Source organism: Juglans microcarpa x Juglans regia, chromosome 1D (assembly GCF_004785595.1).
Source record: "Juglans microcarpa x Juglans regia isolate MS1-56 chromosome 1D, Jm3101_v1.0, whole genome shotgun sequence".
Lineage (NCBI taxonomy): Eukaryota > Viridiplantae > Streptophyta > Magnoliopsida > Fagales > Juglandaceae > Juglans > Juglans microcarpa x Juglans regia.
The window spans coordinates 46,670,062-46,687,763 of record NC_054594.1 but is presented as its reverse complement, the minus strand read 5'-3'; the positions used below and the strand labels follow the sequence as shown (position 1 = coordinate 46,687,763).

The 17,702-nt window shown below is 37.9% G+C and overlaps 2 protein-coding genes across 6 annotated transcripts; both read right to left on the bottom strand.

Moving 5' to 3' along the window:
• Positions 1–152: 152 nt before the first annotated feature.
• Positions 153–11,292, bottom strand: LOC121264368 (probable E3 ubiquitin-protein ligase HIP1). 5 transcript variants are annotated; one of them, XM_041167523.1, is made up of 9 exons: positions 11,134–11,292; positions 8,883–9,009; positions 8,290–8,463; positions 4,713–4,891; positions 3,533–4,270; positions 3,048–3,454; positions 2,002–2,100; positions 1,786–1,920; positions 153–470 (listed from the first exon to the last, which is right to left on the bottom strand). In XM_041167523.1, the coding sequence occupies exons 4-9, from the start codon at positions 4,810–4,812 to the stop codon at positions 324–326; spliced, it is 1,626 nt and encodes a 541-aa protein (XP_041023457.1). In that variant the 5' UTR covers positions 4,813–4,891; positions 8,290–8,463; positions 8,883–9,009; positions 11,134–11,292; the 3' UTR covers positions 153–323. The 5 variants fall into 5 exon arrangements, with proteins under 5 accessions (XP_041023457.1, XP_041023465.1, XP_041023474.1 ...); XM_041167531.1 differs by lacking the exon at positions 8,290–8,463; XM_041167540.1 differs by lacking the exon at positions 8,883–9,009.
• Positions 11,293–12,204: 912 nt separating this feature from the next.
• On the bottom strand, positions 12,205–16,228 carry LOC121264343 (rhomboid-like protein 19). The gene is made up of 8 exons (XM_041167479.1): positions 15,946–16,228; positions 15,650–15,774; positions 14,335–14,395; positions 14,068–14,234; positions 13,613–13,718; positions 13,277–13,479; positions 13,012–13,149; positions 12,205–12,601 (listed from the first exon to the last, which is right to left on the bottom strand). Exons 1-8 carry the CDS (start codon positions 15,967–15,969, stop codon positions 12,499–12,501), a joined length of 927 nt encoding a protein of 308 aa, XP_041023413.1. The 5' UTR covers positions 15,970–16,228; the 3' UTR covers positions 12,205–12,498.
• Positions 16,229–17,702: the final 1,474 nt, after the last annotated feature.

The following is a 17,702-nucleotide window of genomic DNA, read 5'->3' as shown; positions in this document are numbered from 1 at the left end:
CATTTGCTTTGTTTTGATGAATTCAAATCATTACATTCCCCAATCCACAAGAGAACTTGTGGAAATGCAAAGTCTGTTTCCTTTCATCTTTCCCCATATAGAAAGAGGCTTTTGGCACAGTTGACTGAATCTCTACAATCTACAATGTCTGATTTGGTTATAGCTGATAAAAGTAGAGTAATATTAATTTAAGTTTTTTCAAGCATTCTGATTTCTGTACATACACCATGAGAGAGGTTTCTCCAACTCTCGTTTATGAATTGCCTTTGTATATTTACAAGAATGAGACACGAAAAAATCATAAGAGAACTAAATGTCAATTATTACTCCTTCAAACTATCTGAGAGAGCAGGAACTTTGCAGATGGGGCAGGCATTCTTCATCAATAGCCATTTCTTTATGCAGACCGCATGGTAGTCATGGCCACAATTGTTCACTGTCCCAATTTCCTCCTTGTTCTTGTACTCTTCCTGTGAATCGCAATTGAACAAAATGCAGAAAAATTAGATATTTATATCTCTAAGGAGGGAACAGCTGGAAACCCACGAAACATTAGAGCATCAGTTTTATTTTCAATTATAAATTTCTTATTTTGCCTAAAACTTTCACACGAGAATGCTCCTAGACCTCTTAGGATAAGTGGCCTTCAAGATAAAGTCATTCACAGAGACAATAATTAGCTAACAAAAGTGACACAATTGGCCCCGTGCGGTTCTCCAGAAGGAGGAGATATAGACTGTTTTTCAAGAAGAAAATGTAACCCATATATCTTTTATTCAGTATTTTATTGAACCTGAAAAAATGAGCTCTCTATTAGCACTTTTATAATTGTAAACGTGACTTTAGTAGAAAATCAGGACCTGATATTGATAAATTGCACCCAAGCTTAAGCCATAAAAAATCATGCGTCTATCTAGAGCGAAAAAAAAAGTCAGCATGAACACAAAGTAATATGTTTTATCTACTGTGCCGTATATACACGTATATAGATTCATGCGCTTGGCATAACAAAAAAATGTACCGTGTATGCATCTCACTCAGTGCATGTCTAGACTAGAAAATTTTGGACCACAGAGAATGCACATTCCAATATTAAGAGCATTGAACTTAAAACTAAAAACTATGCTCTCTCCCCCTCCCCCTCTCTTTCCTCTTGCCAATCCCCTAAACATTGAAAATATTCAGATGTCCAGTTTCCTGTACCAACCCAAGCTGTGGGCAAGCATACTCAGATGCCCCATATCCTGTCCAACTCCGAGTTGTGGTCCCGTTTGAATGTTGAGCTGAGTTGAGATGAGTTGAGTTCTTTATGAATAGTAATGAGTTGAGGTGGTAGAGTAAGTTTTGTGGGACCCACTTAAGATGAGTTTAGATGTTTTTGGATGTTAAGATGACTTTAGATGTATTTATGGGAAGTTGAAAAATGTTATGGGCCTTGCGTGTAAAGAGGTATTGAGTTGAAAAAAGTTGTGGATCCCATGTGTAAAAAGGTTTTGAGTTGAGATGAATTTACTGATTTGAGAGTTAGGTGTTAGAATCAGCTTAAAATTAGACTGAATTTAGTCCAAGTTCCAAACGGGGCCTTGGTCTCCCTCATTAGGGCCAACAAAACTACAAGAAAGTAAGATGGTTCAAAATTGTTAACCATGGGAAATTTTCATGGGTCATTCTAATTATGAGGTTCATCACTAAATAAACATAACGCTCTGATGAGTAGCCGTTCCTTTTAGGTCTACAACTCAGATGCATACCACTACTAATGAGACAGGGTCAGTAAAAACTTACAAGGCAAATAGCACAGCGTGCCTCCTCCAGGATAAGTTTTGAAGAATATGTTGTCTCCACTAAGCACTTTGAAATGAAATTCTCAGACAAGCCAGTGCTTACATTCCCTATTCTTTCTCCTAGTGCAAGTAGTTCCTGTCCAAAGCCAATAATTGATGTCAACAGGAGCTGGGAAAACCAAGACAACAAGGGGATTGATGTAATAATGGTAATAACCTCATAACTCATGTTGTCAATGTCGAGCCTCATGTCCCTATACTGATCAAACAAATTTCTGGGGCCATAAATGGGCGGGTGATCCACCATCATTAGAGCCTGCACATAAAACAATTATATGTTCTGACATCATATTTTCAGTATAAGAGCTACTATATATCTGGTTTGCATGAAACTAAGAAGCAGAACAAATATCTGGTTTGTAGAGAGTTGGGCGCTTGGCAGAGATGTGTTCAGACTTCAGAGGTGAAGGCCATTGAATGTGCAACTGGCACAGTCTCAAAGCACCTTTAAAGCTTGGCACCGACAAGAATGGTAAAGAAAAGGCTAAGCTCACTAAACCACAATGGCTTGCTTCAATGTTGGGATACAATAAAATTGGGTAATGAAAACATCTCCAATTCATCTTAAAGATTCCTCAATTACGTTTAGCTACACCCACAATCAGTGAAGTGCATGCTTTACCAAATGAAAAGAAAAAGTAAATCCATGGAGCTGTCAGACAGACCAAAAGGACAACCCAAGAAGTCACAACGATAGATGCCATCAAGATATTACAAAATCTGAAAAAGTAAGCCCTAAACCCAGTCCCCTACAATCCTTTCCCTGTGCATCCCTTGTCCTTATGCCCTTTGTGCTGTCATCTTGACAGGTATCCACAGGCACAATTGCATTGGTATCAAGAGGCACAGCACATACACTTTTAGCAAGGTCATAATTGCAGTATTTTCATGAAATTATACCCATAAAAATATCCTTTTTAATGGGTTTTGATCCAATCAGCATATCTGTGCTTAATTATGGTCATGAAAAAAGCCCCATGATGATATTTGTAGATATAGGATTAAGAACATTATCAAATCAGTAGTCAGACTCAGAAATCTCCATAGCAGAAACAATGAAGCTTGAAGCCCTATCAGTTCTATGGGTTTCAATATCCAGTGGTTGTACCGGACCATGCTTCCACAGGTAAAACTAGAGAATGAAAATCAAGCACCTCCGGACCATGCTTCCACAGGTAAAATTACAGAATGAAAATTACGCACCTCAGGTCCCATCCTATCATGTGCTTCCCCAGCATTAGAAATTGATTCAAACCTCTCACTAGATATCCTCGACCTTCCATCCAAATGATTGTTACACCAGCCTCTGGCAGATGATGGCCTTAAATATCTGGAAGAATGAGTTTCTGAGAGAAACAGCGGACCATTTGCTGAGCGAGCTGCTTCATGTCCCAACTGGGAACAACTTGGACTGGCTCTGTATGAAGACATAGCTCTTCGAGAATAATTTCCACGACCTTCACTCACGATCTGAGGATGAATACCACTAGGATATTGTGGTGGTGAAACAGGATTTCTAATTGCTAAGGAATCACGATGGAGACGATCGGTATCTAAAGTCCTTCCCCCAACAAGAAACTGATTCATCTCATGGTTAATGCCAATGGTTTCTGGAATTATAATAAGAATATATCAATTCTCAGAATAGTGGCAGAAGAGGCAACAAGAAAGATTATATTTCAACTGACCTGAAGTCGGAAGCCTTCGATGTGCAGCAGTAGGTGGAATGACATGGTTCTGATCATGAGCGTTGATATCTGCATTTATATTAGTAATGTCCACTGTTCCAGAATGGCTGGTCAAATGAGTCATCGGACGGTAATGGTGAAAAGATTGATTTGACATATAACTTCTCCCCATGGGATCCACATCAAGTCTAGATCGGCTTCTCACATTCCTAAGAGCATCTTCACTACCAAATGGGAAATTGCCACTCCTGTAGGGGGGTAAGCCATTGGAACTTGAACTGAAATGTCTATAGTCTGAAGTTGATTTTTCAGGCTGAGATTCAGAAGAACTGGAGGAACTTCCAGTGGCATAAAATCTGCTTGTGCTGCCTGTCTCACAGCCTAAAGAAAGGTCAGGGCTTTTTCTCTTGAAAGGGTTTCTTCCAGTTCCCATTGTAGGATCTAGTAAAGCACTCTCTACTTCCTGGGTAGTGTGGCTATTATAGTAACTCATATGGGCATGGCCAGCACTATTCTCTGGGACCATATAAGAGCTTCCAGGAGCTGGAGAGTGTAGAAATGGATCATAAGATGCACCTGAATCAGCCGCTCGAAATTGTGGACCTTCCATTCTTGCACTTAATAAGGAATGTTGAACAGGCCTGTATTCCAAGTTCTGGTAAGGGGAACAGTATATTCCACTCAGTGTATTTTCCATTGGATAAACAACAGAACCATTTTCTGGAGTGGCACCCCTTCCTGCAATATACAATTTACAATATAAGAGATAAACTTAAGGTTAATCCACAGTATGAGTTTTCAATTTCCACGGCAGAACATTGCAGTGCCTAAGTTTCTCTTCGGGAATTCTAGAACTGGTAGAAGTTATATTATTTGACATTCGATCTAGGAAATAGCTGAAAAGTCAAGTAGAAGGGAAATATGTTGGAAAAGTCATTGCAAACTGGAAGTAATATTTATCATAACTTTTATTTTTTTATAGGTACTATCATAACTTTTATACTAAAATAGGAGAGTTAAAACATCACTGCTACCTTCTTTCGGTCCCAATTCTTACTCTCCATGTCTGGAGTATTTATTAAATGCTAGCAGCACCATTTAATCAAATAACGAAACGATCACCAAAAAAAAGCAATATTGATTGGCTAATTGAGCATATAAAACATTCAGAGGAGAGTACCCATATGAATGTAAGACTGTTCAGCAGTTCCACGACTTTGGTAAAGATCTTGGTCTATCTCAGACATTTCCATTGAGTTGGACAAGGGCCTGTGTCCCATATCGCCTTAGACTTCAAGATGATCAAAATATGGAGTAAGAGGAGGGAAGAGCACCACTTGCATATAAGTAAAAAGGAGTCTGAAGGTTCAATAAACAAAAAAATGGGTCAGAAACAAAAACACTCACAAAAACAAATTATTTCATGTATGTTCGGTGTGTGTATATGGATGCATATATCATTTTCCAAGATCAACAATTATTTACATATTTGGATTCTCACAATAGATTAGTAATAGATTAGACGTATCATCTGATAGACCATGCTAATCGACGTAGGCATGATCATCAATGACCACCCTAAAGCGAATAGTACAAGGCTTCAACTAAATAATATATTTTTTTATGAGGTGGAACCTTGTCAAGGCAGGGTCTTTTAGACTCACCCCAGCGTAAAATGCGGATGCACAACTCCATCTACCAGGTTGTGTATCAAATAATCTAGGAATCGAACCCTGGACTGTTTTTAACTAAGTGAAGCAGTCGCCAATAGGATAAACTTTAATTCATCTTCTTAAAAATTTCTCAGATGTCCCATTGCTTCTTTTTTTTTATAAGTAAAAATATTATATATATATATATATATCAAAAGGAGTAACCACGTATACTGAATGTATACAAGAGAATACCTTGCCCATAATAGAAAACCCATGATAACCCAAAAAACCCGTGAAAAAAAAAAATCCAAAATACACCAAGCCCAAGCCCAACCCCTTGCTTCCCATAGAACTAAAACTCTACCCAAAAACCCCACCCCAACCCCTTGTTTCCCGTCTTCACAATGCCCTCCCTTTAGACTTCTCTCTAGTTGAACTACCACCCTTAGCGTCATAGTTGATTGCTGAAAAAATACTTGTAACTCCCTGCTTTTCTTGAAACTTGATTTGGTTTTAAGCGCGCGGCTTGCCTCGATCGTAGTAATTAGTTCTTTAAATTGGTCTTCACATCCTCCATGTGAAATTCTCACGAACTGCTGAATCTTGTTAACTTTAAGCAGAATCTAATCTGCTATTGAAGGAAAAGAGACCAGGGGAGCCACAATATCCCCAGACACAGTATCCAACTGCACTCCGGACTCTAGGCATTCCTTTACACAAGGCACCAACGCCAAATCCATATTCAAATCCCGTACCTCCTCAGTAACTCCATTGGTTCTCTCCAATGTTATGACATCAAGTCCCTTCACCTCTGGTGACCCTTTATGTGCAACTTTAGCCGGTCCCTTCACCAATGGTATGACACTATTTTCCTTCAACTCCAACGAGGGAGCCATAGTTTCTTCGGGTACAAAAGTCATCTCAGGCGAATCCATTACAGATGTCTCTAAGCCGATACCCGACGTAGAACCCACTTCAAATAACCCAGACTTCCTTTTGACCCACCATACTCTTCTGGATCTAGTTATAGGAACAATGCTGAATCCAATTTTCCGTTTTCCTTTATCTGAGTTTAAAGGATTCAGGCCTATCTTAGTCTTGTTTCTTACAACCCCATTGCCTCTAACTGAAAGTAGGTCTATTTTCGTAGACACAAAAGCTATCACTGCCTTCAATTCGACAAGTTGGGTTTCCATCTCCTTTACAGAATTATGCATCGCGACAAGCTGGTTCTGAGGCGTGATCTGCAAATCACTTTCACCAATCCCCTCACTATGAACCCTTGAAGCATGACCTGTCTTCAGAGCTACCACATATGACCACCTCGCCACTGTGGATGTACTTGGGTCTTTATGATTCACCTCCAAGTTGATGTTCTCATTCTTCTTTTGGTTTTCCTTCTTTGACCCATCAGCGAAAAGCATATCCGCAGCTCTGCGTAATTCTGCAGCAAATTCCTCCCAACCCAGACCTTTATACCCTTCAGGAATGACTATAGCACTCCGCTGGCCTCCTCCATATTCGGTGACCGTTAGAAACCTACCATGCTCGTTGGAGCATCGTTAAGCCATGAATGTTCTGTTTCCTTCGCGCAAGTGTTTTGTGAAATCCAAATTTCTCCCCACATGTAATACTGTTTCCACCGTAGCCATCAGCCATTCTATACCACTACGACCCATCACTACAAATCTCCAAACCCTTCTACTCCTCTTCACAATTTTTAAGCAAGACCTCCATGTTTCTGGCAAAAGCTCAAAAGCCTTTGATTCCACCCAAAAGCGCACCAATTGACCCATACTAATATCAAACCTTTGACTTCAGATGCAGGGGCATCCCAAGTTGCATGTCTTCATTCTGTCGAGAAAAAGCAATGCGTGAAGGAGGCTGGGAAAACAGATGCCCCTAACCCGAGTTAACGGAGAAATAGAGTCATCGGAGGATGACCGACGTTGGAGGCCCACAATGTGGTCGCCGGAGTCCGTTGAAACAGTTTGTAACGGTGGCTAATGCAAAGGCTTAGGTCGTAGTTCGCTGGAGGAGGTTACGGCAGAACAACAGATGTCCCATTGCTACCAAAGTCCCTTGTTTTTTATGAAAGGCTTTCAGGAAAAATCAACCACTAAAAGCAACCTAGGTTCTTCGTCTGTCTCATCTCACACACTTCAGCATTCCCTTCATCCTGATTAGCCATCGTCACCCTCATTGGCATCAAACTGTTGCCCTTTACATTAAAAGACATGCCGATTCTCTATATCCAATGAGTAACAGCTATACATCTAATTGCGAACTATACTGCCAATATTAATGGAGGAGAACTAATAGGCAACTTCATTACCATTGGGGAGTTTCTGACACTATAACTCTATGAAATTCTGGTAATTCCAACTTCATGATTGTATTCTAGGCCAAGCAAAACAGCCTTCACCCATCTCACATGTTAGGTGTACCTGGTGTACTAATCAGTTTTTTGTTACACAGAACCATAGGAAATTTAAACTGCCACATAAGGATGCAGTCAGCCTATTCATTCAGTCACACCTGACTTCAAAATCTCCACTTAATGCAGCAAGAATTTGAGGCATCACCAGTACCAACGAACAATGAGCAAAAGAAAGCTGATTATGATAAATGTAAACCATTAAAAATGCTTATGGATAGAAGATGGACAACTGCCCTAGGAAATGGTAAAGGACCATGTAAACATTACATTACAAAAAGAATAATCATCTCTACCATTCATTACCATCCATGGTACTGAAACCAAGAATTTACCCATACACTTTTTAGAAAAGAATACTACATCCTACATGCTGTCCACATACATTACATTACAAAAAGAATAATCATCTCTGCCATTCATTACCATCCATGTTACTGAAACCAAGAATTTACCCATACACTTCTTAGAAAAGAATACTACATCCTACATGCTGTCTTGTACCCGGCGAAATCCCCCTTGAGAAAAAGACTAGTTCTAAAGTAACATACTTCTTGGAAAGAACCACACTTTCATTTCCTTTTTAATAAATGCCATGTTATCCAAGCTAACGGCAACAAGGCTAAATTGCAATTGATTTTGCAATGTCATCAAGAAATAATTACTTTCCAGCAAATGAAAATAATATAATCTTTAAGGATCATAAGGCTCTCCTAGCACAAAGGGTGATCTCCAGCACGCAATAGCACATTGCCTCTCCTAGCGTAAAAGATCCCGATATGAACAAAAATCTCAAAATTGAAAGCCCCTAGCTCTGTTGCTCAATGAGACCAAAGTGCCTGCAATGCAATACCAATTACACATCAGATGAATGCACAAACCAGATTTGGCTTCCCTTTCATTGGCTACAGACTAACTGGTTTCCTCCAGAACATATACAGATAAATACTAAAAAATACTGGTGAATTTTAAGCCATTGATTCATTTTCTTACTTGTCAAAAAAACAACTAACAAATCAATGGCTGAGATTCTTTTCAAGTCTCTGTTGCAGCATTAAGAAACTTGCCCTCTAAAGCAAATGAAGAAAGCTACACGATGGTCAAGGATCAAGTACTTAAAAAATAGGAAGTAGTATCCACTTAATGTGTCCCTAACAAGAAATCTCAAATTGAACAGATTATGCTCTGAAAAATATTTGGGATGTACAAAGACAGACAGGCAGAGAGGGAATGCATTTAAAATAAGCTTCTCACTCACCAACCAAATAATGATTTTGTTTCAGTTTCAGACATACGTATGCAAGCAAAGAACAGCATCAGAATCACTGAACTGGCCCGATGGATTCTTCCATACATATGCATATGGTATCACATTATGCAAGGAACTACAAGCAAAAGATCATAATCTAAGCTAGAAAGGAAGCCAGTTTCACTATCAATAGTATTGAGGTTTATATCACAGGTGAAACCATCATATTCAAATTGCAGTAGAATATGTAGACCTTGGAGGCCATTACTTGAATTCACATGCCCAATTCCTTTTCCAGGGAGTGGGACTATTAATATAGCTTGCTAAACACAATAAGTTAATCCCATAAGTTTGATTAATACTTCGATATCATATCATATATATATATATATATAAAAGTTGTCGCACTTGCTTGATCTTTAATGGCAATAGCATTTGAATTCAATGAGAAACTTTCACGAAATTTCCGAGACTTTGATGGTAAATTGTGGTCCTATTGAAGGGGTCCCCCCCCCCCCCCCCCCCCCCCCCCCCCCCCTCTTCTGTTTTCTAACTGCCCTTTCTAGATACCAGGGATTTTATTTCATTTTTGATAGGTAGATACCAGGGATTTTATTAATTGACGTGTTTAGTACAATCCCATGTACGTTTCACAATCCTTGTGCCTTACACAACTAGTGATATTTAGTAAATGGATTTAGTCTATAAGGAATAAGATTATAAGAAACCCAATTTTTTTATTAGAAGAAAAGGGTACAAATACAGAAAATTTGTATAACTCCTTGAGAACAAAAAATATCAATCCCACTACAACCTGAGAAAAGAGATAAAGAGGCAAGTACAACTGTACAAGGATGCCCATCAAGCTGCAAGGACAAGCTTTTCAACATAGAATTCTAGAAATACGGTGCCCCATTTGCCACAACACAAAATATAGAAAAAATATTCATCTGCAGAGTTTAGAATACAATGAATATGGTATCCCAGAATTCTCGGGAAAAAAAAAAACTTTACGTCAACTTGTGGAAGTATCTGAAGAGGCCTTGGGAAGATCTAATATCATCTGATCAAAATTGCTGCATCCCCTTTATCCTAAGTCCCATCATGCCTCTACTCCTCGATCTCTCTATGCCTATAAGTCCCACTATGAAAAGGTCACCAAACCTGCATTTCTAAGTAGAATATAGACAATCGAAGCTGTTGTTTTTTTCCACACAGCACCAATTCCAACAGGTCTTAGGTTAATAAAGAAAACACCCAAGAAAAAACTTGTAAAGAAAGAAGATAAGGATCAGCCACTACAAAATGTGTAATCCTTTTAATATCTTTACCTCAAATACTTGTTTTTATCCACCATATATATATGGTCTTTGATATCACAATGTGTTGTCCTTCCCAAACTAATGAGATAATCCTTCGAAAAATTTCTTAATCTCATCCGCTTGCGGGATTGGTTCATTAAGCCCCTTCCAATTTTGAATTTTAGAAGCTGATTCGCTTTCCTTTCAAATTTCAATTCTCTACTTACTATCAATAAAAGTTACTGATAGTAAATACCGAACAATCAATGGCATCAAAAGCATTTTCTCAAACTAGGATCTTGGCAATGAACGATTTCATCAACAAGATATTATATATGTATCCACTACAACACTATAAAAGTATTTATAAATGTTTCTACAGCCTCTATCACCCAATGTAATTCAATTCCACTTACTAGCAGATTAAACCAAATATCTTATAATATCCATGCCCGTCGTATGAAGAACAAAACGCCCGCCATCAAGCAGAACATAAACCCAAAATAAAAACTCAGATAAAATGTTATGGTAATAACTCTAATAAATACAGAATACGAGAGCAATGGATAGATAAATAAAGAAATTACTTTAAAATCTATTTATTATTACTGTTGCTATCATAAAGCAAACATCAAATTTTTAAAACACAAACAAAAATAAAAATAAAAAGCCTTACTGACAGATAGAACAAAATCAGAATTCACTAAAAAAAAAAAAAAACATAATCAACCTCCTCGACCTGCGTCATAATTAGTCCACAAAGAATATAAAAGAAAAATAAGATTCGAACAAATTAGTGCACAAGGAAGACCTAAACAAATTTAGTGATACCGCATCAGATGATGGATTAATTATTAAAGAAGAGTAAATACGAGATGGTGTGGAAAATTAGTAAAGCTGATCTCAATTCTCAAGCAGGGCCGGATCGGAAAACCGTGAATGTGTGCCGGAGAGCATACCTTATGCGTTGGATTTAAGGTTGTCTCCGGTTGGTCAAGGAATCTAACGGCGCGAGGGGGAGGGAGAATATCATTATTATTACAAGCGGCTCTGTAGTTTTGCTAAAGAAACGTAGGAAAAATTGCTCAGAGAATCTCAGTTAATCCCACGCAATATACCAATTCAGAATATCTCAAAAATACAGTTATTTATTAATTTATTCTTATTTTTATCTACATTTTATTACTATTTATTATTATTTAATATTTTATCATTATTTTTTTATTAATATTTATAAAATATCTCATCATCTAAACGCAATTAAAAGATAGTAGAATTAACATAAAAAATAAAATAGGCTGGTATGTTCTGTTAGGTACTTTTCGTGCGTTGGCAGCTCTTGAAGGCGCCGCTTCGATGTCCGAAAACTTCTTAGAAAATATTCCATTATTTATAATTATAAAAATGAGTTGATGTAATTTAAAATAATAAATAAAATAGAAATATTTTCACAGAAACTTGAACCCTTGTAATAATAATATTTCCTTTCTCAGTTGCTTTAGGAATTTTGTGCCACTCATTACATTTGTGAAATTTTCATGGGAATATGCCAAAACCAAAAATTGTTACGTAGGGGAATACAATTACAGCCTACAGTGGCGTGTCAAAGCTGATATAGTGAAGGCGGAAAAGAAGAACAAAGGTGGCTAGCCTGTACCGGTACGTACGCAACAAGTGGGCTCCAAATTGAATATCGATAAAAGTTGGGTCATACTGCGATTTCGTGTATGAAGTTGATCGCCCTACGCATTCCAAAGTACATCGATTGAGCTTGGGAGTTGGGGTGTTCCTATAGTTTACGTCGTCTGTCCATTCGAACTGCACATTGGATGACTGACTACACACACCAGCATCAGCATCTATATGCTGTTGCGAGTCCCTGAAAACTCAAGGCAGAGACTGCGGAAAAATAGAATTCAATGAAGACCGATACCTCATATAGAATGTAAAGCTTTTCTGTAAGAAAAATTGTCATGCTGTCCAGAAATATGTTTTACAAGTATATGTATGTGCGAAACAGTCCAAAACAATTGGAAAAAGATGTTCCACTTCATATGCGTAAGGGAAAAACATATGGGGGCAATTCTTTTGTATCCCAATTCTACATCTTGAGCACGAACACAGATGAATTATCATACCAAGGAAATACAAGAGGAGGATGATCTTTTGCACCGTGAGAATTAAAATCCAAGGCTAAAATGTACAATACAACTTTCCTCCAGAATCCAAGCTTCTCCCCAAATACAGCAAAACCTTTTTAAGATGTAACGGAAAAGACACAATTGTGCCGGTTCACTGGATCCAAAAGTAGCGTTTCCAAGCAATCAAACATTCTCTGCGGCATCTTTTAGCACCTCTTCTCCGCTCTTTGCAGTGGCCAACCTCTCAGATGCTAATCTTTCTTCAAGTGCTCGAGCTCCCCTTTCCCTGCAGAGGGTAGGATTACACAGAGACTTGCATATCCTTTCTTTCTACCTAACAATTAAACTGCTTTCAAAGAGTGTATTGATATTCATGTTCAGTTTTTTTTTTTTTTTTAATGCAAGGACACTTTTCTATTACCAATTTTATTAATGACTTCCAATTCAATCCCTCTCATCCAGTGAAAGGCCCATTCTAGAACGTGCATATTGTCTTCAAATATAATGGAAACGGTGTTATTTCAAAACCCTTAAATTGTTTATGTCCAGTTTTTACATGGTTTTCTGTGGTTGATGCCTTGAACCTTTTTGCAAGAAATCTTATATCCTTTTTCCAAACCAAATTATATAGCATTTTTAATACTTGTACATGCAATCTAAACATTTTTAGTGGCAGCATAGAACAAGGATAATTACCTCCTTCGAGAAGCCTCAATGGGATCAGAACCAGGCAATGGGGCACCACCCAGTGTGTATCCCTGGGCTTCAGCAGAAGCTTCAGTTCTCCCACAGAGCATCCGATGAAATATAGAAGCGATGGGATCAATGACTGGTCTGCATTTCAATCAACAAGAAGAGAGAGAGAGAGAGAGAGAGAGAGTCATGGCAGCATTTTTAAGAACCTTTGTAGTACAGGATAAAAAGTTGATAAACATCACTTGTAGAGATCACAGTCGACTACCTTAAAAATTCAGGGAAGAATGTAGAGAATGCAAAATCATCACTTGGATCACCCTTAAGTTTTGTTTCCGGTTTTCTCTGCCAGTATCTGAGGTAAATCCAGCTCATATATGTGCCAAATATTAAGGTTGGAAGATATGTTGCTGACTCAAGAGTGAATAAGCTTACAGCAATAGAAAGCAACAGTGTGAGAGATGGCAACCACTGCATATAATTAGAATTGGAATCAGCGCCAAATAGAGGTTGAGAGACAATTCCTCAATGGGAAGAAAGTTACATCGAATGATTTCTTAAGGTATGGTATTTTTAATGGAGAAATTTGTAAAAAGGGTCATACCTTAGCTTTTATCTTCAACAAAGGCAGCTCTTGGTCGGGTATTATCTGCTTGATGCCAACCAAAAACCCGGAAAGAACTCCATGGAAGCCAGAAACAGGCATGTAACTGACAAAAAAAATAAAATATAAAAAATCAGAAATTGCTAAGGATGAGACAAGATTGATCAAAAGGTGTAAAATGTAGATAAGCATAATACAAAATCCAATAGATGAATCGAAGTAGTTAACAACTGATCCGATTCAACCTAAGGGCAATTCACTATCACAATTCAGCTGCCAATATGTCAATAGGGAAGGAGAAGATGGTATTGATATCTCCAATGATTTTTCCTTCATTCCTCATCAACCAAATGGAGTGCTATATAATGATTGAGGGTGAGGACTGAGAAGTGGCGAAAGTGGTCCAAACAAGAAGAGGGTCAAGACAGGCAGATGCATAAAGATTGAGTACTTACAGGTAATTTTCCTGTGTTGTAATGTAGTACAAGGCGATAGCCGTAATGAAAACGCATACAGAAGTCAGAAAGTTAACTACAAAGATGAACTTCAAGAATTCTCGAGAACCCCATACAGGCTCAAGCAGCTTTCCAATGAAAAGGAGACCAACTGTGCTGGCAACCACCTACAAAACAAGTTATTTACTTTATCTGTAATAGGAGACATTTCAGGAAATGTGATAAGTACACCATGAAGAAACTGTTTATAGCAACAAAAGTGCATACCCCATGCACTGATTGTTCAATGTAACCAGCTGTTATGAGGTTCCAACCAAAAGGAATTGTCCTGTGAAAGAAAAGTACAGACATGAACAAAGACTCCGAGAAATTCAAGTAAACAATACACGCTATAGTGCGGGACCTAAATTTGCTACTATCCACAATGGTGAAATCAAATATGGTTGTATTCAAAGCAATCATTGCATTGAACCATTTATAATGTTTATAAGTTCTTTTAGAGAATGTTTCCCCATAGACATTATTTGGTTCCCTTCAATCAAAAAGACATTATTAGATTCCCCCCCATTCAGAGACCTTTTTCTCTGAAAACTACCTGAATTGTACAGGCAGTGAGTTTCCCTGCCAGTTTATGTTTTCTTCAAACAAGGCAACAACAATTGCACATCTCTAAAAATGGGTAGGCCTGACTCTTTAACAAATTCTGTGTAATGAATGGATGCCAATAAGCAACAATAACAAACACGCACAGTAATTAGACACAAAAAACCATGATTAATAACATGTTTCCTTTTTTTTTTTTTTTTAAGGATGCGGCACTGAGCTTATTTACAAAATCAGCATGCCTCTGTGTAAGTCAGCAAAAGACGCAAAGTTAGTAAAAAGATTCAGCCAAACAACAGATTGATCACCTTCAGCAAAATATCTCTAAGGTAATTTTTTCGATCCATGGATGTACAAAAGCTGAGAGATTTGATCATTTGAGCCTAGACCAAATCCATTCTTAGGAAAAACTTATAAGCAGAATTGAATCTTGCAAATGTCACCAGGCGGAGCCAAGCCTCCATCATCCATGGATATTTTATAACAGGCAAGCTAAGTAAATTGAATTCCACACCCTTCAAATGCTAGAAATAAAAACTACATATCCAAGCTAGCCCTAGTATCACTTTCTTTCGGACGCCTGAGATTATGAACAGGTAAGGCTCGTATGCCCATGAATACGCATAACCAACCAAGTACAAGGGGCCTGAGTTGACTTTGGAAGATCCATCTATAAAATAGCAATAATGTAGGGCTTTTACAGCGGAAACGGTCATCTAATCTGAAAAGATCCGGAACACATGAATTCCCTGTCACGTTATCACTAATTCTACGAGTCTAAACTATCTTCTCCTGGTCGTATTCATATCTGGCAACGACAAAGTCCACAACCGCTACCGTTTTGCCACCATCTCCAACTTTTGGCATATCATTTTCATTAAGCAAGCTAGCAAATCTAAAATCTAAAATGCAGCGTCTGTAAATTGAAACAATCGTGCAGTTAACGCTTTCAGAATTGGAGGTGCAGAAGAAGGGATACCTGGCGGGTATAAGAGCAAGATAAGTAATAGCCGAAGGGAAGAGCTGGACGACAATGTGCCCACCTAGGAGAACCACGGCAAGGCCCTTGCATAGCCGAGTAAACCCAGAATAGAAGCTCGTGCCCTAGTGGCATATACACACGTACAAAAAATTAAATTAAATTACAAGTTTTAATCAATTTAAATTCTTAGAAATTTGGAGCTAATAATCGAAAGCTGAGATCTGAGAAGAGAGACGCGGAGGAGAGAGAGAGAGAGAGAGTGGATTATGGGTTGAAGATCTAATAGTGCTTACTCCTGAAAGGACTGGAGTGCTCATGGCCGTAGAGAACAAACGGCGGCCGTTGATGTGGGAATTGGGAGTTCAACGCCGTTGATCCGAGTGTTGGACTCGGAGATCTGTGGGGAAAGCGGAAGAGGAAGGGGGATTCTGTTCTCTGAGAAAGGACAAAGGAGTCGGATCGAAGGAGCAACAGTAACATGCGAGAGGTACAAGCAGAGTAGGTTGCGGCTGATGTTGGGTTTTGTCGGTGTTTTGGGTTGGGCGAGGAAATTGAGAGATTGCCGATATAATTTGGACCGGTTCACTAGACGTTTTATCACTTTTCTTTTTGAAATATAAGTTTTAAACAGATAAATTTTATATAAAAAAACAGATTTAACTAATAAAAAGTTTTTTTTACATTTTTTTTAAATGTAGTCTACTCTTTTATCAGGATTTACGTGGAGTTTATTTATTTAAAATTTGTATAAATTTTTTTTCTTTTATTTTATCATAATAATCTTTTTTTTTCTTTTCTTTTTAGCTATAAAATCAACCGTCTACAAATTTGATGGAGTCGCTTCTTTATATTTTTATTTATATAAATAAATATTGAGAGGAATGACGTTTTTTCTTTTTTTTCTTTTCTTTTTTTCAAATAGCCTAATTTAGGAGGAGAAATGACACAAGCCCATTATCTTATGCATTGGCCCAATGATATCTCTATTAAACCGAAATAACGTCAAAACCGTTAATTACCTAAGTAATTTCTCGAATTCTTGAAGAATTTTGCCAAATATCTTACACATGCTACTTACAAGTTGGTAAGAAATACTCTATCGATAACGTCATGATTTGAGCTGTAACATAATTTAATTTCAAACTTTTATTATTAATTAAAGCATATCAAGTAAACAGTATAGAAGTACATCTTTTACGCCTGTTTGTGATATATTTATCTTTTTTTATATGAAAGTCGCTTTGCAGCGGTCCATCTGAAGATAAGGCTTTAACAACTTTCAATAATACTCTGTTACGCCAGCAACTTCACAAAAATTATAATAGGCTGATTACACTGGATAATGAAACACATCTCCCTATCACCTCATTCATAAATCAATTTGAGCCCCCACATCCAGAAATCGAAGAACACCATCTCCCAATCGCCTACTGCCGCACAACACCATCACCAGTCAGTCGCCCATCACCTACCAGTAATTTTGAACCCCATTCAAAAATCGATTTAAGCCCCCCATTCAACACTCAAAGAACACCATCTCCCTGTCGCCCACCGTTGCACGACACTATTAGTAATAAATAAAGAAAGGAAACATAATGAGAGAAAAAAACGACTTTCGAATCAGAAACATAGAATATAGGAGGAAATCATCGTGCTTGTTGCATAACAATTTCCAGGTCTTCCATCAAAATCATATTCAGTTCATGATCCATCTCCTCTGTAAAAAATGTTAACTCTTCGACACTTAGGAAAAAGGGAAGTAATCACTTAAACCTCCCTTCACCCAGTGCTAACTCTCCTTATGTTTCTCCCTCTTCCATTGAGTGATGACTCTCAATATTTAATTGCAGTCAATAATCAAAATATATTGTTGACATAGATTTGTAATTATATTGCAAGCTGTCATGCCCCCTAAACTCAAGAAGCCAAAGATCCATTTCTAGATACTTCACTTTCATTGGTAAGTGTTTCGTATTGTGTACTGGAGTTTCCACCCTCGAGATTCGATATAGAAACGTTTTGGAGAAGGTGGTCGTAAAGGCCACACCAG